General features: G+C 40.0%; 3 protein-coding genes across 4 annotated transcripts in view; all 3 read right to left on the bottom strand.

The window, feature by feature from the left end:
- The window catches only part of LOC134619253 (ERC protein 2-like), a 112,960-nt gene extending 105,076 nt beyond the window's left edge, over positions 1 to 7,884 (bottom strand). Inside the window, exons 1-4 of the mRNA XM_063465021.1 lie at positions 7,779 to 7,884; positions 4,735 to 5,866; positions 906 to 929; positions 24 to 779 (exon numbers count right to left, since the gene is read on the bottom strand). Of these exons, the coding sequence (XP_063321091.1) occupies positions 24 to 779; positions 906 to 929; positions 4,735 to 5,598 (1,644 nt within the window). The 5' untranslated portion in view covers positions 5,599 to 5,866; positions 7,779 to 7,884. The remainder of the gene's footprint in view (positions 1 to 23; positions 780 to 905; positions 930 to 4,734; positions 5,867 to 7,778) is intronic.
- Positions 7,885 to 9,098: 1,214 nt separating this feature from the next.
- On the bottom strand, positions 9,099 to 13,231 carry tlr9 (toll-like receptor 9). Its single transcript, XM_063464117.1, has 3 exons — positions 13,211 to 13,231; positions 9,505 to 12,513; positions 9,099 to 9,408 (listed from the first exon to the last, which is right to left on the bottom strand). The coding sequence occupies exons 1-3, from the start codon at positions 13,229 to 13,231 to the stop codon at positions 9,202 to 9,204; spliced, it is 3,237 nt and encodes a 1,078-aa protein (XP_063320187.1). The 3' UTR covers positions 9,099 to 9,201.
- A 412-nt stretch (positions 13,232 to 13,643) lies between these two features.
- Positions 13,644 to 22,352, bottom strand: apeh (acylaminoacyl-peptide hydrolase). 2 transcript variants are annotated; one of them, XM_063465116.1, is made up of 23 exons: positions 22,264 to 22,352; positions 21,655 to 21,784; positions 21,437 to 21,563; positions 21,249 to 21,336; positions 20,970 to 21,045; positions 20,784 to 20,875; positions 20,523 to 20,597; positions 20,272 to 20,409; positions 20,044 to 20,135; positions 19,891 to 19,931; positions 19,589 to 19,710; positions 19,410 to 19,470; positions 19,228 to 19,325; positions 19,005 to 19,056; positions 18,786 to 18,874; positions 17,330 to 17,468; positions 16,941 to 17,024; positions 16,389 to 16,469; positions 15,691 to 15,779; positions 15,214 to 15,404; positions 14,515 to 14,617; positions 14,320 to 14,426; positions 13,644 to 14,204 (listed from the first exon to the last, which is right to left on the bottom strand). In XM_063465116.1, exons 1-23 carry the CDS (start codon positions 22,273 to 22,275, stop codon positions 14,099 to 14,101), a joined length of 2,193 nt encoding a protein of 730 aa, XP_063321186.1. In that variant the 5' UTR covers positions 22,276 to 22,352; the 3' UTR covers positions 13,644 to 14,098. The 2 variants fall into 2 exon arrangements, with proteins under 2 accessions (XP_063321186.1, XP_063321185.1); XM_063465115.1 differs by lacking the exon at positions 22,264 to 22,352 and having other exon boundaries at positions 21,655 to 21,877.
- Positions 22,353 to 22,703: the final 351 nt, after the last annotated feature.

Raw genomic sequence — 22,703 nt, 5'->3', positions numbered from 1 at the left:
AATATCAGCAGGAAAAAATGTACCTCTCTCAAATGCACGTTCTCCAGCTGGGCTTCAGCCTCCTGTGCTGCCATGGTTATTATGCCTGTCCGCTGTCCCCGTCCCCAGTGTCCCTGACCTTGACCTTGGCTTTGGCCTTGAAGCATCTCTAACAGTCTCTGGATGCTCTCGTCCCGGGCGCCCAGCGTCTGCTTCTGAGAATCAATTCTCATCTCCATCTCTTCCATGGTTTTCCTCAGCAGGGATAGTTCCTTGGCCTGCCGCTCGTGCTCTGACTGCAGTTGGAAGAAGTTCTCCTCTGATGGAACCAGGGGAGGAGGTGAGGAAAAGCCGTCACACCCAGGCACCTGACAGGGACTACAAGGGTGAAGAGAACCAGAGCTGGGTACAATCCCGGGACCTTGGCTAGGACTGTAGAGAGGCTGATTTGGGCTGCTCCTCAGCCCACGCTGAAGGGTGTCAGCTGGGCTGATTCTTTGTGCGGCTACTGCAGTGTTACAGCCGTATCCAGGACTGTGAATGATGATGTCAGCTTCCTGTTGCCTTGGATTGTAGGTGTTGGATGGGCTGGCTCTGGGGCTGCTCTTTGGTCCAGGACTCTGCAGGTTGCTGGGGCTTTGTCTGGGACTGTGGCCAGGGCTGAGTCCCCCTCTGAGGTCCTGGTCCATATGGAGCTCTCGATAGGAGTTCCCCTGCTGACGGTGCTGCTGGGAGCGACTGTTCATCTCTCTATGAGCCCTCAGCTCCTCCTGAAGCTGCTGAACTGTTAAAGGAAGCTGCTATAAAAGACAAATTTCCCATTTATTCAATAATTAAATAAACATACCAATTATACATGAGCAAATCTTCACAACATGTGAAAACACACACATATGTAAAGTATGGGACAGTATATGAAGACAGACCTTGTTTCTTCTGTTATTCCCAGGCTGCAGCAGAGAGAGATGATGTAAGACACAAAGACACATGACAAGCCAAAAGTGAGACATGATAGGAACAAATAACCATTAGCTAGATTAATTTAGACATCTTAATTCACAAAGCTCTTGGAGACTAGTTACACACTGTGACCACAAGGGGTCGGGTTTTCTCCTCAAAGCACATGGAGAACAGCAAAAGCTCCTTTTGTGCTACTTGCAAGTAGAGTAACAGGATTGAGAAAGAGTTTCAAGTACGAAGGAATTCCATATAGAAATAAAAAAAATCAACTGATGTAAACAAATTTATGAATATTGTAAAATTACCTAAAGAGAGTCAGCATCCATATTTTCAAATTAACAGTAAGTTTACTCCTCCCAAGTTCAAAAGTTTCTTAAGTTGTGAGTATATCATAACAGACTGCAACACAGAGACAGAAAGAAAACAAAAGTTTGTGTCTTTTACTTTGTGAATTGATTTGATCTTCTTTCTCTTCTTATCATTACTATTAACAAAAATCCTCTATTCATTTCATATAATTGTCCAAGTTTATAATTGTCCAAGATTTGACTTTTAGGTTGATACCTTGAAAACCTTTAAACATCGTTCAGCTAAAATCAGTAGAACAACTGGGGGAACCTTTATCTGCTCATAAATATATATTTTAATTCTTCACGATAAAGAATGGAAATGCATCTAAAAACCTTGGCAGGGCTTTACCTGGAACTTAAAATAAATTCTGTGGGTTTAAACAAAATTTGCTGAACTTGACTCATAACCGTAAGGCTGCGGAGGTTTTCCGCTGCAATAACTAACCAATACGCCAATATATTTACCATTTTAACAACTAAACGCTAAATGTCCGTGTGTTGCTGGGGGCAACCAATTTCTTTTGACATTCCTGCTTTTGCAGCACACAAGGCAAAAGATCACAGAATATATTATGTTTGTTTACTTTTATAGCTTCCTGATTTTCGATTGGAAATTCAATCAGTGCTTAAAAGGACACATGAAATTGTAACTGTCCAAAAAAAAGTATAGTATAAATAAACACACACACACAAACAGCAACTTACAAAATTCAGACAATGATTTATCAGAAAGTTAAATTACAATTTTCTAATCAGTGTGAAGGTGTTACTTATTTTACTCAATTATTCTAAGCTCTCTTTACCAGTCCAGAAGGTGCATGGAGCCAAGGACACGGAGTGGAGACGTAGGAGGCAGCCGAGGGTGAACACAGATAATCAATGCAACAACAAGCATTGAATATTAAGTCGGAGTGGGAGGAGAGCCCTACACACAAACACATACACAACCAAGATACAAATACACACGTGCAACTGCGCACGCACACAAACACGCAGCCGACGCAAACATAAGCAAAACAGGCAGATGGTTAGGGGACAAAACTGGTCACTGCTGCTGAGAGAAGAGGTGACATTCCTTATGCTAATAACAAAGTTCTCATGCCAGACTGAACTCTTTCCACAGTCTCTCAAAGAGCAAAAAAGGAAAGAAAGAAAATATCCAGGGGAAATGAAGAAAAAAAGAGGTGGAAAGTGACAGGCTGAAAGAAGGGAGGGGAGACGGAGGCGATAAGGGAGATTAGCAAGCTTAAGAATAACATCTTCCCTGTGATACAGCTGTTTTTTTTCTCTAAAAGCAGGTTTTTTTTTTAAAAGAAGTCTTTTTCAGATTTTACACATTATATTTTATGTGGGCTGTGAGCCTTATGAGTTATAGTAAAGGTCAAGAGGGAGAGACAAAAAAGAGGACTTTCATAACTAGTCAATACTGTGAAAACTGTGATGAGGTAAAGCTTAACTAGATGTGTGCATCAGTAGATGCTCGGGGACAGCGCAAGTAAGAGTAAGACAGAACAAGGCGACAGGTTTTTTAAAGTTATTATTGCACTCACTAGAAAAATACTGTACAAATTAAAAATCAGGGCGTGATCAAGCCCAAAGGTTTACTCAAGCAAACAGCTAATGAGCATTTTCTTTATATTAACTTCTACAAGCTTCACTTGAGGGCAGGGTGCTGCAGCGTGACTTGTGCAAATAACACAGTCTGCTTTATTTTATAAAGTTTGCTGCTTTCGAAATGAGAAGAATGTGTGTATGCGTGTGTAGGTGTGCGTGTATGTGTCACAGTGTCCTCACACTCTGTGACAATGTGCGATGAAAAAAGCTATAAATATGAATGCAGAGGTGGCTCCTTGGTTACAAGAAGGAGGAGTCAGATGGGAGACATGGAAGATATGATCAAGGTTTTTGCATGCTTGGTTAAAAGAACAATACAAAAATTTGGGAGTGGAGTTGCTAAAGCGATTTCTTAGCGTGAGAGACTCTAGATGAGTTCCATGTTGTATACAATGACTTTTAAGGTGTTTCCATCAGAAAAACAGACACGTGAAGGAAAAAAAAAGCTTAAAAAGCAAATGGAGAAACAGGATACTGTCAGGATGAAGAATTCAGATAAAGGAATAATAGATAAGATACAGTAGCTGTTCAGTGAGGCAGACAAATGGATAATGCCTCGAACTGAATGGACCACACTCTGGGGACAGGTGACACAGGACAGGACTAGTCACTATCTCTTCAGGAGTAGATGTGAGGTTTTTTAGAAACTTGGAGTGGATGCCACTAGTGCACGTTCCCATGGAAACACAGGGAGCCTCGCAAACATCATTATAAATGAACTGCACAGACGCCTTTCAGTGCAACCTTGAAGTCAGAAACAAAAGGTATGAAGTGAAGTGAGGGGCATGATATGCAGAGGAAATGGGTGGGTCAGCGCAAAAAGCCTGAATGGAGTGTGCGAGCAGACACTCCATTCAGGCTTTTTTAAAGAGTGTCATTTTAAAAAAACTAAGACCTCAGTAAAATCAAAAATGCAGCATTTACTGTAACAGATACTTGCGGGCTTCTGTTGACTGATTTTTTAATGCTTTTTAATGCCAATGTCTGAACCGTTTGTAACATAATTTCAAACATACAACCTTACCAGACTTTCTGGGTCACCTCTGTCAGCGAGATTTTGGACCACTTTCTATGTAACATAGCTAGTAATTAATCCATGTTAGCAGGTCAACCAGTGTTAAATATTTACCTAATAAGAAAGCTCTAGTAACCTTGGCCAAAAGAGGATGTGACTGAGGCATGGCATTTAATTCATGGGACCCCTGTCTGGTTTTGTGGCTTAAATAAGGTCATGCTACAAACTTAGCATCCCCAGATTCATGCAGTTAAGTTAAAGCTAGCTGGCTAACCTGTGCTTGTCACCCTGCTAACGTTACAGCTAAATGACCTGACAAAGGGTCAAATCTGACCTGGCCTGACATTTAGCGATCCAGCCCACTTGGGATTAGAGTTTGACACCCCTGCATTACAGCTAACAAATTATAAAATGCTAGTTTCCTATCTTGCCAAATGACTTCACCAGCTAATATGACCCGAGCTTATATAATATGTTAAACAGTGTTGAATTTAGCCAATACTGGATTATGTAACAGTACAAACCAAAGATTTAAGTAAAAATTGCTTTCTACAGTACTAGCTGTGGGCGATGGAAGGCAGGGGCAATTAGCCAACACATCAGTGTAGAACTGTGTCATGTATGTCTCATTGCTGATTTGGCAAGTGCTAACACTAGCCACAAGCAAGACTGACAGAAGTTCACCATCAATAACAGCAACAGTTTTATGGGTGTTACACTGAGAACCTTTAATGTGAAGTAACAGTATCACATAGTTGTGTTTAGTGGAGAAAATGTCAGGGTTTTTTTATGCAGCTATTTTTGAAACAAGCTCACCTGCAAATCTTCTTGGTTTGTCCTGTACTGGTCTTTCACAATGGAGCTCCTCGCTCCCTCCTCTCGCCTCACGCCCTTTTCTCTCTTTACATCTGGGCTCCAAAAGTTGACGCTGTTCATGCTGGGGCCTGTCCTTCCATCCCTACCTCCTTCCAGTTCTCTTCGCAGGTTGTTGTTCTCTCTCTGCAGATCCCTCAGCTGAGAATGGAGATCAAATGTGGAAACCTCTCCACGTCCAGTTGAATTCATTATCTGTGTGTGTCTTCCAGACTGCCGCCGTAAACTAGAAGTCCCTCCAGAAAGAAAACTCTGGTCTCCACAAGGATCTGACAAGTGATGCATCCCAGAAGATGTGATGTTTGGGCTGCTTCCCGTAGCTGTCGTCCGGCCAGTGTAGGAGGAGCGGCTGGTACTTCTACCTAGTGTCATGGTGCCTTTGGGGTACCCACCAGAGGGTTCCAAGGACTCCCGCTCACTGGGATACATAGTACCTGATGTGGCATATGCAGCACTCAAAGACTGAATATTCTCCATAGACAAGGTTTTACCCCCTGGTGCTGTCGCTGAACCACGCGTTGACCCTTTGCCTGCTTCTGGGTCAGCTTTGATTTTTGAACCTGGCCTTGACACTGACCCTTGTCCCCCAGTCAGTTTAGATGGTGTTGCAGGCACACCTCCTGACACAGAGCCTGGTTCTAACCCTGAACGGGCCCCTGGTGCTGAGCTTACAGCCTGTTTGCCTTTCCCGTGTTTAGGGGACCTTGAGAAACGTGAATGAGATGAGTTGCCATCGGTGTGCCCACTACCTTTTGCAGCAGCAGAAAGCTTGCTCTGTGTGGGCTTGGCTCTAATATTTAAAGGCATCTTTTTTTTTACATGGCAAAATACAACATCTGAAAAGAAACTGTTAAAGCTGAGAATATGCTCATGTCCTTTGTGGATAACAGAGTAAGTAAAGGCCACGTACTGGCCTCTCAGTTTTCACCTGTCCATGCCTGATTGTTTAGGGCTTGAGGCTGACTTTTATTTAGTCCTATTTGAGGGAAGCAGCAGTCACTGTTGGCAACAGGTCTCCCAGACACACAGGTCAGTGGTCTTGTAATTTCAGCTACAGTGCAGGACATCATGGATTCTAAAAAGGTGAAAGTGAGACAGTCATTTGAGACAAATCATTTAAAACCAATTTGATTTGGCAGTTAAAGGTTGCATCAACACAAGCAGCTGTACAACCTAAATAAAATTAATCCAATGATTTAAATCAAGAACTACCTAATCAACACCAAGCATTAGAAGCAACACCTATATAACAAACAATACTGTCAACTGAACTTCTGGTCACAGCCAGGCTGATGTAATTCATGGTTTGTGGTAATTATTTAATGAAGACTTTAAAGAAATTAAACATTTAATTCCCCAGAGAACCTTTTACACAAAGGTATAGGATTAGTGTGCTTCTTCAGGAAAAGAGTTCAGACCAAAGTGCTTTACAACTTGACTTACAATTGCTAAAGTACTCCCTAATCCTCGCTCTTCCTTATTAGGGGAGAGTGACAATGTGAGGACAGGAAAGAAATGTCTCTAAGCAGACTGCACATTAGTGGTGCAGTATACTACAGGCTACTTCTACACTCCCGCTCATTATATTTAGAAAACCTCCCACAGTCTCAGTCACCACGGTAGATGGTGAAAGAATATTTAAAAAAAAAAGGAAGAAGATGGACCAGTATGACCATTTCAGCACCATGGACAGCACTAACTCTAGTTATTGCAAAGTGCTGGGATTCTAACGCTGGTTGAGGCCTGCAGGGAAAACAAAATTGTGTAATCTGCAATGAACATAGGAAAATGCAACAATTTTTACCAACTGTCCCTCAGGTGCAATTGCAAATTTGTCATTATGCTTTGCTAGGCATACCTGTACCTTAGGCTCCAGCTAAAACTGGAGAGAAATAGACACCGTAGTACATGTTAAGACTATATCCATATCAAAGTAAGTGCACCCCAGCATCATCCTAGTCCACAATGGGGGCCTGTCTGCAAATCTGCAGAGGCAAATCCACATCATAATCCCTCCTCTAATCCATGAGGATTGGGTGCTGGGACTCACTACACAGGATTCAACTGAGCGATTGGCTAAGTGTTCTTGTCAGTCATAACATAGCTGTCAATCCCTTATCCACTGTGGAGACAATGAAGTTAGCGTCATGAACCTTCAGTGGTACCCATTTGTGTGTACTTCTGGTATATCAGTGGAGGAATGTGGCCAATAATTAGTAAATATTGTTATTCTATTAATTAGATATTATAATAAAATTACAAACAGGCTCTAAACAATTCTAAATTCTACTCAAGGTAGCTTGGTAAGCTACTATTAAAAGCTTTGCCCTTTGCATTATTCGCATTAAGATGGAGGTATCACAAGTCACTGGTCCATATTCATGGAGACGCGCCAAGTTTACGCAGCTGCACGCTCCCATGTCAAACCATAGTGGCAGAATGAGAAAGGACAGATGAAGGAAGAGCGGAATTCTGAAATAAAGTAGACAACGCCTCATTTCATTTCGGTCCACAAGCCGCTGCACTTACTTCTGAGTTTGCAGCCAGCTGTTGCTGCGAAGAGAAAAGTCGAATCACCGCCCAAACTGCAACGGCATAGATCGGTTGTTCTGGATGATAATTTACAATCCTTTGGAAGGCTTTTCCTGGAGCTCAACATCCTGCCACCTTAATGGAAAAACTACCGAGCGGACCTAACCGTATTCCATGCGTGGCACGAGTAAAACTGTCGCTGTGCATGTGATTGGGCAGCCTCGACAGAGACGGAGCATAATTCTACTATGACCACCGCATGACGGATTAGTTTCTTGCTCGTATGCACACGGCTACATGAGTTCGGACTCGTACCTTACATAATAATTAATCTGCCGCTAAAACTAAAAGCACACAGTTTAATTTGTTGAAATAATGTTTTCATGTTGGATTTATTTATTTTTTAATAATTCGACAAAGTCCAGGTGCGCACCCAAATGTTTGCCCGAGCTTACCGTACAGGCACCTCTCCATCACTGTAAAGTCCCATCAGTACCCTGTCCGACCTCGGCGCAGGCTCCATGATCTCAGCAGCTCAGCTCATGACCTGTACTGCCATCGGGTCCGCGTGGGCGCGCTCTCCCAGCTGGCGCGTGCGCGACGAAGCGCCGTGGTGGGGCAGCCGAAGAGCCATGATTGGGTGGTTTCCTGTTTTTCATATACCTATGAATCATGAATTGGGAATGGTACTTGGAAGGTATTACGCAAAGCCAAAGCTCTGAAATTCCCTTTACTTCACAGCAGATGGAACTTAATATTGTTTTTTGGGGGTGTTTTTTTAAACAAAAGAGCCTACACAGACAAAAGTGAGTTTGCTTGAAGTAGGTGGAGTAGGTAGAGACATAATTTAAGATCACACCATGTGATTGGGTAAAACCGGGCTATTCTGGAATACAAATGTGGTGTGGTGACTTGTGACAGTGCAGTTAGGTGCTCTTTGAAGTGTATCGGGGAAGTGCAGCTGTTCGGCACGATCCTATTTTGCATTCAACAGACCATAAACCAGATATTACAGTGAGTAACTATAAATGTATTTGGTCCTGGTTTCGGTCTCAGAAAAGAGATCCCGCCAAGCTAGAGTACCGAGACGATGAAAACATGACATGATTTTGTTTTCTCATTAAACAAACAGAAAAAAATAGATCATTTAAGTAGGTGATAATGAAGTCCTTAGTGATCTGTAACCTGCAACAAGTGCTGGTTTCATTTCCTCCCTTAACATAACGGAAGAGAAGTAAAATTCTGTAGACGGCGGAGTGCTCAGTGTTGCTGGTAAGCCGGTATTTATGAAATCAAGCCACTCAAGGGAAATCAAGTCAAGCTTAATATATCTCTTATATCGGTGCTTTAGTTAATGTTGCAACCCAAACGTGAATGTGGTCTGAAGGCAAATATTTGATAAGCAGTACACCAAATTGTGTGCATTCACGCAAGCCTATAGCAGATATGCCATGGGATTGTGTCGCCCACGCATCGTGATTGCATAAAAAGTAATGAATGACTTTAAGCGTGTGGAGCAAAGTACATATAATAAAACAGGTAAATTACAGGTTAAGATGCTACACAAACGCAATCAAAAGTTCTTCCGTCTGACAAAATAAAAGGAAAATAAAAAAAAAATCAAGAAAATTTAAGCTAATACATCCAAATGATCATAATAACAATAACAACAAATAACGTCCCAGAGAAACCAATTTTTAAATAAAACAACAGAGGAATAAGAACAATATATATAACATATGTATGGAAGAGTTAATAAAATTATTACACCAACCAAATGTATGTGACAGCATGTTAATGGAAGGTCAAGTTTGTTAATATTTAGCGATATGAAGATCTTTGTAATCACGATTGTCTCTGCTAGCATGTAAAAGCAGGTTATATAAAACTTTCACTCATGTTGTTGTCATAAAATTTGAGGTTATCTGATGACAACGCCATTCTCATTTGATTCCAGAAAAGGGGTTGAGCACATGGGTGATGCGGCCATGACAACACAGACTTTCTGCACAATCGTTTTCTCAGCTGAAGGTACTTCAGTTTGGGAAACATCTTATCCATCAGAACCAGCACAGCTACGTCCACCTTTTCGAGACAGAATTAGGGATAATTTTAGGATTGTGGGTTAAGTTACAGTCACTAAATATGTGAAAATAAAAAGGCTGATTTTACTACATTTACCTTCTCATCCAGAAGCCTCTGTTGAACCATGAAGAAGGCCTGGCGGATCACACCATTCACATTTCCGTTAACACCTCTGGACAGCACAAAAACTGTTTTCACACTCCTGTATACTGCATTATGAAGATTCTCTATACATGACAGCCCAGGAATCCAGTCCCTTTCTTCTAAGCATAGACAAAATCTCCTGTGACCAGAGTTCTCCAGATTGACAGTTAACTCGTTGTAAACCCAGTCCCTCACAGCCTGGTTACTGGTGTCAAACACCACAAAGGCATCATATTGATAATGCGAATCAGTCCCAGCTATCTGGGAGTAGCCTTTGTGTCCAGCCCAGAGCACTTGCAGGCAATACCACATATCCCAGCCGTAGAGGTGCTTCAGTAAAGGAAGAACAGTAAACACCAGAGTCATAAATGAACAGGCAACAAAGGCTACACTACCATATATGTCCTGGCAAGAACGCTGGTCCATGGACAGTATGCTCTCACCCTGCTGAGACTCTGGGAATTCACACCGTACATCTGTGGTCAGATAAGGAATGTGTACCGGTGTAGTACTCAAGAAGTCAGCAAGCCAGGAGGTATTGCAGTCACATTTGAAGGGGTTGGCATGCAGGGTGAGATTTTCAAGGCGAGTGCCATTTTTAAAGAGGACAGGAAGATGCTCCCGGTTCAACTCTTTGATCTGATTGTGACTGAGATACAAATGTTTTAGGGACTTTGCATTATTAAAGAAATCTTCAGGAATATAACTGAGCCGATTGTGACTGAGGTCCAGGAAGGTAAAATTGACTCCAAATATTACTGCATAATTTGGCAGTTTATAAAGGAAGTTGTGATTCAGGTTCAGGTAATGTAAACTGGTAAGTGCAGAGATGTTTAGCCATGGGAAATAGTTTAGAGAATTGCTGCTGACGATGAGAGCCCTAAGGCTACTTGGGAGGTTACTCAGCACTTCAGATGAGAGCGATTTTAAATGGTTGTTAGAGATGTCCAGGTAGGTTAGATTTGTCAGGTTCTGAAAGAAATTAGTGTACTTGTTGTTGTCAGAGTCCCACATGATGTTCAGGTGATTTCCAGAGAAGTCAAAGTACTTCAAAGAATTGCAGATCAGCCTTTGGTTGATTCGCATCCCAATAGCATTGTTTGCCAGACTTAGGGCTTCCAATTGATTCAAATTTTCAAGGAACTCAAAGCGATGGCCCATGCCCCTCATATTGAAATGAAAGTCATTGTTACTAATATCTAATATCTTCAGAGATGAATTAAGTTCCCTGAAAGCATCATTATAATAAAGATCAAGCCTATTGTAAGACAAATTAAGAAACTCTAAATGTGTCATACCTTCAAACACCCCACCCCTCAGTGCCTGGTTCATGTAATTGAAGGAAAGGTCTAAACAAACGGCATTCTCCATGCCTGAAACCACATGTTTGTTAAGGTACACAATATCATTCTGAGACAAGTCAAATGTCAGCTTATTTTTGCAATGAAAATTTCTCAAGTCCCACAGTGATGTAATTACTGGAAATCTTTTGTCCAGAACATCTGCTCGGTGCTGGAAGCCCAATAGTGTTGGGATATCTGTCACACTGTCTTCTAACATTTCCAGAGCATTTAATTGGTCTGTTTCCCATACACTGTTTCTAGATGTGACTTCTCTATCCATTAGAGTGAGAGGTTGATTATGAAGAGAGCCTGCATACAGGTTTACATCCACAATCCCAGGTCGTGAAATTGAGCTGCACTCAAGGAAATTAAGCATGTTCTGGGAGAGGTCAACAGAAGTTAGAGAGGGTAACTGTTTTAGAAATGTCATATTAAAAGTGTTAATGAAATTCATTCTCAGCTCTATAACTTTTAGACTTTTTAACTTGGAGAGGACTTCAATGCTTTCATTAGAAAATTTTAGGAAAAAGTTACCACTCAGAAGAAGATATTGCAGATCAGACATGTTGTTAAAATATGGGGAGAGATTAAGTTCTGGAAAAGTCTTCAGTGGTTCATAGTTATAGATCAGGCTAAGCCACTTGACCCCTGTTAGCTCTTTAAAGAAGGTCCCATTTTGCATAGCATGTGCCAGGAGGTTGTCAGAGAGGTCCAATATTTTCAGTTTCTTCAATGGTCTGAAAATGTCCTTTGGAAATGTTTTCAGAGAGTTTCCCCTCAAACTTAGGATGGTAATGGAGCTGTTTTCAGAATAAAAGGAGTTTGAATGTAACTTTAGAGACTGATTATGTGGGCATGGAAAGCAGGGCCTTGCAGCATGATCACAACGTTGGCAATTCCACTCCAAATTTAAGTCCTCCAGGGCAGTCATTTTGAAAAATGCTTTTTCTAAGACTTCTGTGATTGTATTCTCTCTTAAATCCAGACTCTCCAGTGAGAGTGGCAGTCCTTTAGGGATAGCTGTCAAATTATTATACCCTAATGTGAGGTTTTTGAGTTTGGGGAGCTCTTGGAAAACCTTTTCACTGATGTAAAAGGACTGGTTGCACGGGTTTGCATAAAAGCAGTTCTTGCTGAGAAAGAGCTTTTCGAGATGTGGAGTGTTCAGAGGGTAGATAATGTTGAAGATCTGATTGTTCTCTAGATGAAGAACTTCCAGGCTTTCTGGTAACCATGGTATGTAGGCAAGACTGTTTCCTGACAAATCCAGATGTTTCAGTGTCAGTAGGGGCTTGAAAGCATACCTGGAGATTTTCACTCTGCAAGACCTGTCTTCCAGAGCTCTCGGACTGCCCGGCTGACAGTTGCCTGATAACTTTAGAGTATGCAGATTTGGGACACCTGTGAAAGCATGCGCCCATACTCGGTTTATCTTAGTTCGGCTTAAATCTATGTAAGCTACAGATGTAGCCTTAATGAAGGGGACGTGCTTGAGTGGTCTGTCACTGCAGTCAACTTTAGTTTCATTCAGATTGGTGTCACATGGTAAAAATTTTGTATTTATGGTCTTCACCAATGGAAAAAGCTGGCTTAGGATGAGGATATTTTTCACCAGAGCCTGAAAAAAAGGTAACAAAATTAAATTCAGTTGCTTACAAAAAGTTTGAGAATACGATATAATATACATAATAAAATATTAACACCACCTGCATCCTACAGTACAGTGCAAAAGTCTTGAACAACCCCTCATTTCTTTACATTTTGCTTCCAAGGACAATGAAATAACAGATTCATAACTGACAACTTAACAAAGAACCAATTTCATGGCAAAGAAAGCACACGTATAAAATAGTATTTTTGCATCAACGAGGTGATTCTCTGAGAGCCATTAAGTAAAAAACTGACATATCTCTGTGTCCTTAAAACATTTAAAGGAACTGGACAAAAGAAGAAGTGGTACAGTGTCTGAAAGTCATACCCTTTAGAAATATGGGGGTGTCAAGTAGCCATTCTTTAGGAAGGAAAGCAGGGAGAAAAGGCTGAGATATGCCAGATTACACAAGAACTGGGCTGAAAATCACTGAAATGACAAGAAAGCTTGCCTAAGAGAGTTCAGAGTATGTGAGAGAAAAAAGATTGAATCGTACAAGCGCGGTTTTAAACAATAAGAGGTGGCTCAAGACTTACGCACAGTACCGCAAATCTAAAAGAGCCTTATCAGGTGGTTTACGTGTACGTAAATGTTTCCACTGTGAGTTCAGACTTCCTAAAATGAAGTATGACTTTCAAACAGAATATAATGAAAAGTCACTTACCACAGCGCGTGAAGTATGCATCGTGCTCGTAAGAGCACAGGTTATAAGAGGATGACTGTGCTCTGACAAGAAGCAGTTTTCATTATGCAGAAGTGAAAGCAGGTGGTCAGGTATAAAGCAGTCTGATGCAAACCATGTGACCTCTTAAACTCACAAGGGAGATAAGATTTAAGCATTATCAAGTGGTTAAAACCCCCCCCTAAAACTTCACAAAACAATATTTGTCCCATGACAATCACTTCTGAATTCAATAGCCACATTTTATCACTTTATAGGGGGTTTCCTATTGGTGGAAAAAAAATTGAAAGACTTCCTCAAGTAGCTAGAACTTCTGTTAAAAAAAAAAAGAAATGACATTCGATTTCAGTACTAGTTTCAGGAATGCTCTCAATCAGTACACATGTAAAAAATTCAAACACCACAGTGTGTTCACAATTACTTTATTAGGTGAATGAAATCAAAATGGCACCGATTTAAAAAGACTGAATATGAAATAAGTTGCCTAAAGTGATTTGACTTTAACAAAAGCAACACGATGTAAAGCCCTTGACTTTACGGATTGTAAAGATTACATAAAGTAATAACAATCAACAAAATGTTTGTCAATCAAAACTGTTTTTTTCCCCAAGTGTTTTGTTAAAACTTACTGGACATCCAGTGGAAACCACCACACCCACAGAAAGATTACAAGTAAAGCAGAGTTTAGACAAAGTGCCTTCTGATGGGAGAGCACTTTTAACGCTTTGGCTTAAGTTTGAACTTCACACTGTCCTTGAAACAGGAACAGGAACGTAACATCCCTCACACAGTGTGCAAGTGTCATTCTATCCTTTCATGGCAGCAACAGCAACGTTATCACTATACGGTGTTTTTATCTGAAATTTATCATCACAGACTCAGGTATTGAATTATCCACAGAGCGATATTCATAAAGCCATCTGATTCAGCATCCACCTTGGAAAGAGAGTGGTTGTTCCCTGGGTACCACAGTAACCTAAGCAACACAAATCAGAGCATTACTGAATGAACAACAGACAAAAATAAGACTCCAGTTATCCCGTCTATATCAGGCATAAGCAATAAAACACGTTACTCAGGAGGCCACTTACCGAACTGGAACCTGCTTTGCTTTGAGTGCTTTGTAATATTCGATTCCTTGCTTGTTAGGTACACGCTTGTCATCTTCTCCTATGGTCAGCAGTACCGGCGTCTTTACCTAGATCAGAAAACACCTTTCATGCTTCATTGTCCAACAACACTTACAAAGACATATCCACAAACCCAAGAGATTTTCAAGGTTATACCTGTGCAACATGCCTAATAGGGGACTTATTCAGCATCTGCTCCCAAACAGCAGGGTCAGGCAGACAGTCTGTACTGTAGTTATAGCCAGCCTCAACCATGCACCTGCAGAAAAAAAAAGGAACACAAATATGACTGCTTGACTGTGCCATTTTCTGTTCCTCTTGTATTTGTGTACATTTTGAACACTTCCCTCCAAGCCTGAGATACCTCCAAGCTGATATCATTACAAGCTATCGATTGTAACGATATTTTATTAATGTTTATTTTTAATCTTGGCATGATGTGAAAAATGTCTGATCTGGAAGTTCAAAGTATGTACTTCCTCTGTTGTGTTAGAGTAGTGTAATGTAAGCTGTTGGCATTTTCATGTGACACTAATATGAGAGATCTTTGAAAACATACTGATCCCCCTTTTTTTCCTTGCTCCATGTTTGCAATATGTCAAAGGATATTAGATTTGCTATAAGTGCACTTTTATTTAATTGGATTTACAATTACAGGACCAGTCCCCAATAATTTTTCAATGTCTGTATGTGTTTCTTTGGCTTTATTGCCCATTCTTACTTCCAGCTGTCGTAACTGAATAGAAGGAGTGTCACTGCTAAAATGCCACAGTTATGCGGTTGCGTATGAGTTCCCTAAAAATATGCATAAACAAATGTGGGCAAAAGTGTGAGAATGTGCATGACAAGACCTACCAGTCTGGTATGTCTGTGCTGCCAATCATGGAGGCCAAGTTGATGACAGGGTTGCGAGCCACACAAGCCTTGTAGAATTCTGGGTACTGTCCGATCAGATGACAGGCCAGGAAACCACCGTGAGAGCCTCCACAAACTGCCACTTTCTGCACGTCGAGGTCGTTACTTTTCAGCACACTTTCAACTGCAAACTGGTGGTGACAAAAGCAGAGAACAAATGTAAAACATTTCAAAGACACATGGACCAAGCAAAATAAAAGTAAGAGGAGAGAAGAAGGCAAAAGGAAGGAAAACTGAACTGGTGTTATGAGCTGTGAGCTTTAAACAGAATGTATCGCAAATAACATCCACTAAATATCGAAACCAATTAACTCAGTCATATAAACAAAGCTATCACCATGCAGCAAACAACTGGATGCATATAAAGATATTCAAAGCCATGACATGAAAAATATTGTGAGAGTTATGGACACTTACTTGAACATCTTTGACATCCTGGCTGCCAACATTGCCCAGGAGTGAGAGGATATTGTCCTGGCCGTATCCAATTGAGCCACGATAGTTCACTAACAAGTATAAAGCAAACTAGGGGTATTGGGATATCCATGTATTGACAATAACTGTGATATTTAATAATTAAATGTTGAGGGGGAAAATGGTAAAGTGACATGGTTATTTTTTTTATCTTGCAATAATAAAACCATTAGTGCTGGATATTTTTGTTTGTAGCAAGTGGAAGTACTACAGAAATGACTGTACACAAAATCCAGATTACAGACTTTTCTAATATATAAAAAACTATATTGCCAACCAAAGAGGTTTAGGCCTTCCATCTACAAATATATCACCAGAACTAAGTTTAATATAAACATATGAAATCACTTTTTGTTTATCAAATTCTCTAAAATAAGAGGTAAGTGCTTAGACTTGTGTTAAGTACATTAATGCGTATGTTTTGCCTTATATACATGGTGACCAATTATGGCTACATGTGTAGTCACCCCACAAGCGCCCATTTTGAGCCAGGAAAAACTCTGAATTTGCTGTTCCAAGCCCCAGTCCAAATATTAAAGAGAAAGAGAATCATTCATGTTTTCATAGTCTAAATTAAAGTAATTTAGGGATGACTGTTCTTTTAGTAGGTCTAGGTACTTCACATTCTTATAAGAACTTACCCAGTAATACAGCAAAGCCCATTTTGCATAGCACAGCAACGGAAAGACCCCACTCAGCCACTATCACTGAGTGAGGGCCACCTAATGAGATAAATATTGAGTTTGTGTTAAAAACTATTGCCTGAGTGTTTGAAACCATAGTTCAAGTGAGGTATGAAAGTAATATGCATGTAGAGTTACAGTATTTACAATATTACTACTGCATGGACTACAAGCTGTGTCATAAAAGACTATTCTTGGGTATCAGAATAGCGCACTATCGTCATAGCAACCACAATCTTATCAGCAATAGCTCTCAACTGAAAGGAAACAAATCCCAAAACAGATTCAATCCTAAAAGTAAATCCAAAATGGATTAGTATCACAGGGTTATTACTTTCAAATGTAGCTGTATTTGATGTATGTTATTAATACAGAGCATTTACAATATTGATTCTGCTTTTCTGGTATATTTCTCTAAGTAAACATTGCACAGAAACTGATAAATATTCAGATTTTGTCTCTGTACTGAAAACAAATAATGGTTTAAAAATCAAAATTAAAGAAACAAACCATGAGGAATGACGATAAAAGGCAGCTTCACTCCATCCTTAACCTCCTTTGGTTTGATCAGCAAAGCATCAAAATCAAGGCCCGCTAGAATAGCAAGATTTAAGAGAAGTTTGTTAGCCTTTCTGACATAAAAAAGACAAAACAGTTTTTAGAGGTGTAAACCCAAATATTATAAATATTCAAGAAATATTTACCAACTTAAAGTAAGCATTCCCAAGCTAGTTTTATCCAGCATAGCAACATTGAAACTAATTGCACTGCTGGCGTACTGATTGCCAAAAAAAAGGACTAAACTTTATGAGTTTGACTCATTAGATAAAGAAAGGGACAAATACTACATTTAAAACGATCTCCAATGATTTCCGATTAGATGCTATTAACCATCTTACGATATTGACTGTTGTCTTGGTCTGGAGGAGGGGTGAAGGTCAAAATCTTCCAATCGATTTCTGGCAAAGTCGGAGAGTCTTCCAGAGTAACCCAGACTACATCCTCCTCGGACTCCCTGCTTGGGAGGAAACCCACCCTCTGTACAAAAGAAATGGCACTGCCGTAAGTGACACAGCCCCAGCTGTGTCACAAAAATTGCATTTTTGCAACAGTATATGTATTATACCATATCTATCGATCGATCGATCGATAGATATATATATAGATAGATAGATAGATATATTAGGGGTGCAACGATACACAAAATTCACGGTTCGGTTCGATACTTTGTGTCACGGTTCGATATTTTTTCAATACAAAAAAATGTTCATGCTTTTTTAATTTGTCATTTATTAAAATTATAAATATATATTTTAACTCAAAAGTACAGTTTTTAAATTTAATGTTGCTGAAACGACAAAGTAATAAAAAAAATAAATATCTCATGGAGAAATCCCTCATCTTTGGAAAAGAGAGTTTATTACAGAGAAATGGCTCTTTCCAAAATAAAAGCTATACTATACGCTTCTTCTGGGGTATACTCTCAGCAGCATATTAAACATATCAGGTCCCCATAAGGAGAATCATGTGCTAACGGCTGTCTAAATGACTCGGGTAAAGTCTGTAGCATGCTTGCTTGTTGCTTTTGTCTGCTTCCACTTGTCTTTGCACTAGGATGACGTTGGAGTAAATGTGCAGTCATATTCATTGTGTTCCCATTAGTGCTGTCAGCATTAATCTCGTTAAAATGACGTTAACGCCACAACACGGCAAATCTCCGTTAACGAGCTACCGCGGATCGCCCCGTGCGTGGGGCTGGACAGCGTCAACACGTTAACGAGCAAACTGCGCTAACGCAGTAGTTCCCACCCATGTAATTGAGCATTGCGTGGCACATCCGACATACTGTTTTACTTTTGTCCATGACGCGCTTACCTTCAGGGTCATACTTCACATGAAGACCAAAATAGTTCCAAAGGCCAGATCTGAATGAGGGTGGGGGAGGTTCAATTTGCTTTGTTGCAACGAGCTTAGCTTCTGTCTTGCTAGCTTGCGCTGCGCTCAGTGGATCTGCGCTCGACAGTGCAGCCTAGTCGGAGTAGTCGAACGCAGATCCACTGAGCTCTCAACACAGACAGCATCGTCAGAAGAAAAGTTGATAAAATAAATTAAAATTTTTGTATTGTTCGATACACATGCGTACCGAACCGAAAGCACTGTATCGAACGGTTCAATATCGATACGAGTATCGTTGCACCCCTAATATATATATATATATATATATATATATATATACACACACACATATATATATACATATATATACATATATATATACATAGATAGATAGATATATATCTATGTGTGTGTGTGTGTGTGTGTGTGTGTTTTTCTAAATAAAAATGCTGATCCTACCAGATTTGGAGGGCTGTTGGGAGAAGAGCAGCTCACCACCATCAGATCTCTCTCTATGTTCAGCAGACACCAGTTACCAACCTCAGACTCTAAAGGCAAACAATGATCACCATTAGAAACAGGTTAAAACACACACTGAAGTGGTTCTAGAACAATATAGATTATTATTAACTAACTAACCAAATACTTCAAAAACCCTAAGTATATCTAGTGACTCACTTGCAGTCAGAGAGGTGATGCTCCTTGTGCTTATATCCACCACCAAGAGATCCTAAAAAGACCAAAAACATATAACAATAACATTTTTTTTGCATACAAATGCAAAATTCTCATTATTTGCAAACTGTTAAATAACTGAAATAGATATAAAAAGGCGATATTAACCCTTAATGTGTATTTTTTCCCTCACAATATCAAGAAATTTCCCAGACAGGAACTTTACCTTGAGGCTGCGCTGGGGGCAAGAAATAATAACACGCTGACTATCAGCTGACCAGCACTGAGGGGACAACTGACAACTGTAGATACCGGTAAAGCCATCTGCATAGCCAAACATAAATAGTTTTTTTTAATATAAATATATGCAGAGTTTTACATACAGAAAAAAATTTATGTATTCCCCACCCTCTCCAGGTCGCTTCACGACATCCACCACCACCGAGGTCTTCTTAGTATACCAGTCATACTAGTATTAAAAGAGAAATGCAAGAGCAAAGCCAGTGAACAGAAATTTAAGGAAAGCTAATTTCATAAGAAGGGAAAGTTAGCACATTTGGTTGAAAAAAAGCCAGATTCTGTTTTACCATACACAGCCTGTTGCATTGCATGTGTGGTCCATAGACAGAACATTCTAGGTAGACAATTCGACACTGGTCCGGGCTAAGCCTGGGAGAGCACACTGCGCTGGTGCCTGATGAAAGCTGCTCTGATGGGCACAACAAACACATACATATGTACATGAACAACCTTTTACAGCTGGGTCCATAACACACTAGATTAAACATAAGTGGAACTGCATTTCTACTTAACTGGATATGATAACTTCAACTTAACTTGTGTTCATAAAATATGTCTAAAATGATAGAAATAACACAAATCCACTCACCACATTTCCCACCAGTAAGATCCACGTAGAACAAAGATGACCTGACAGAGAAAAATGAAACATCAATGACTTACAGTATTTGCTGATGAGGGTATTTATGACTGATCAGCTGTACAGTCTGACTTTTCACTGATCGTTGTAAACCGTTATCACCTCCTGTTGGGGCAGTACTTGAGGCCAAGTCTGAAAGGCTCATGCCACCAGCCTACAAAAACCACACCCGTGTCACCTGGAGCCCAAAATGCCTGCAAATAGAGAAACAGTGTGATACCAAGAGTAAAAGAGAGAAAGAACAAAATATTATGAGGATACTTGAAGAGTGTAAACATTAAAGAAAAGCATACACCAAATGGAAAAAAGAAAAAAAACTGTTGCACTAACCTGTCCTGGTGAGATATCTTCAGGCACTCCTTCCAACACAGAAACATTGCTTCCCTCGATGTCCAAAACACAAAGCACAGGACAGCTCTTACTAACCAAAGTCTCTCCCCAGTCCTCATGGAAGACAAACTGCTCCCCCTGCAGGAATAAGATGGGAAAATTTAAACTAAAGAGGAAAAGAACTTAAGACCAGAATTAAACCTTTGAACTGTGAAAATATTTTCAGTTTCGGGAATATTAGCTCCATTCACTTTTACAGCCTCCTTTTTCTCAGTTCTCAAGGTCTCGTCCTCATCTCCAATAGAAGACAACTCTGGAGACTCAGTCTATAAGGAGAAAATGGAACATAGAATGGTTAATACTTATTAACTACTAGTCATTTCTGTTATTTCACATTCAATTATTATCTTTGGTGTGAGTGCAAATATGTCAAAGTCATTAGTTCAATTTTTTATTTTTGCAGAATCCAACATATATTTCATGCTTTTTAATTTGTTTTAATACAAACAGACCTGGAAGAAAGATTCTGCTGTTGGTCTTTTTCTTTCTGCCACATATAAGAGGTGGGTCTCAGAGTGAGACCAAACCAAGCAGCCAAACTGGTCTAAGGATGAAAAATAACCCACACACAAAAGTTTAAATTTAAGATATTTAGGAAAAACAACAAACACCAAAGATTTTACAACAAGATGACTTACCATCTTCATAAACTTTGCCATGCTTCTTTAAGGCTGTCAGATCTATGCTCTTCACCTTGATGTTTTTACTCCAGATCTGAAAGGCCACAAGCAGGTAAGTAGAAGAACGTTAAAGTTAAAGTCCGATTTTTTCTAATGTAAGCTAACACACAGTTTTCCATGGTGTTGCCATGGAAAATAAGAGACCAACACAGTAGGAGAAATAAAATGCTAAAGTGGAACAAAGACAAATAAAGAGCAGGTGTGAAACTCAGTGCTGACACTGAGCCAGACACACACCTCCAGAAACTGTTTATCTTTTCCTTGAACCGTGCATTCTCTGACAACTGCCTTCATTTCACCAGAAGGAGAATCCTTACTTAGCACCCTGACAGGAGACACAAATGAGAATATACTGTTGTATCTGCTCAGAAAGTATGACAGTATTTGTAGCCAAACAATAGATCAAATATGAAAGTGATACATACTCTCCTTTGATCTCAGTGCAGTTTCCTGAGGCTCCAGAGTAGACCACTGACTTGTCATCGTGAAATACAATGTACTGCCTGCAAAACTTAACAGTCTCATTCCTCTCCAGATCCCGCTGGTTCCATTCTGCAGAAGAAAATAAACACATACAAATATAACTAACGTGCATCATTACATGCAAATCTGACCGTGTTAGCGTGCAACACATTAGGTGTACCTGTGTAAATGTTGCTGTATTTGCCTCCATACTGAGAAGTGATTACGGGTCCCACATCTGCTCTGGTCAAAGATGGATAGAGGCTGAGCTCTTTATAGAGCTTGGCAATTTCCTTCGGGCTGGTTACCACCTGACAGCACACAGCAGAAAAACTCACATTACGTCTCAGTGACAGAAGCTGTCCAACAGCTAACAATGCCCTATTCATCTTGTTGCTATGAGGCTAACCATCACGGTAAAGTTTGTAGGCTATCACTCACACTATTTACCGCTAAAAAAGGAAACCAAGTGTTAAACATACGTCAAAATAACTCAACACCCATGCCTTCAACAAAGAAACCAATTAAAACAGTTTGTTTGCTTCGAGTGGCATTTGTCCGATTTAACAGTATCCACATGACCAGGAACTTCCTGCAGAAGAAAACAACTGAATCACTGTCCGACTGCTAGCTTGACTCGGAAGCTGGCTAACGTTAATTCAGTTATTACCAAAAATCGTGACAGCGTAATTACCGCCCGCAATACATTTGCACCTATTTAGTAACAGATTTTTGGACAAAAAAATCCACACATAATTAACGTCAGCCGTCAGTTCCACTTGAATCATACCTGTGACTCCATAATAGCAACGGTGTGTGTCGCTAGTCTGTAAATATCAACCAGTCAGCAGCACAAAGAATGAAAGCGGCACCAAAGCGAGCCATAAAGTACACGTTACCGCTTCCTTCTGCCACTTATAAAATAAAATACTTGATAAACAGTTTCTGAATGAATCAAAACATCGTTATTAAGTTAATGAATACATATTAAATTTAAAAGAATAAAAGCACTCTAAAATGTGTTGCCGACAACTTAGAACGCTGTTCACTAAACAAAGGTGTTAAGCACATACTTTTATTTTGTAAAACAATCGCTACTGTGATACTTAACAGGAAGCAGCACACAGCAAGTAAGAAACTTTTTAGATGCCCTCTTGCACTGTTAATACTGCTTTTACACTACTTTACATAGTGTTAAATTAAATATCTTAACTATCTAACTGTATATGA

This window comes from Pelmatolapia mariae, linkage group LG20, assembly GCF_036321145.2.
Source record: "Pelmatolapia mariae isolate MD_Pm_ZW linkage group LG20, Pm_UMD_F_2, whole genome shotgun sequence".
Classification (NCBI taxonomy): Eukaryota; Metazoa; Chordata; class Actinopteri; order Cichliformes; family Cichlidae; genus Pelmatolapia; species Pelmatolapia mariae.
This window is presented reverse-complemented; position numbering and strand designations above follow the sequence as displayed.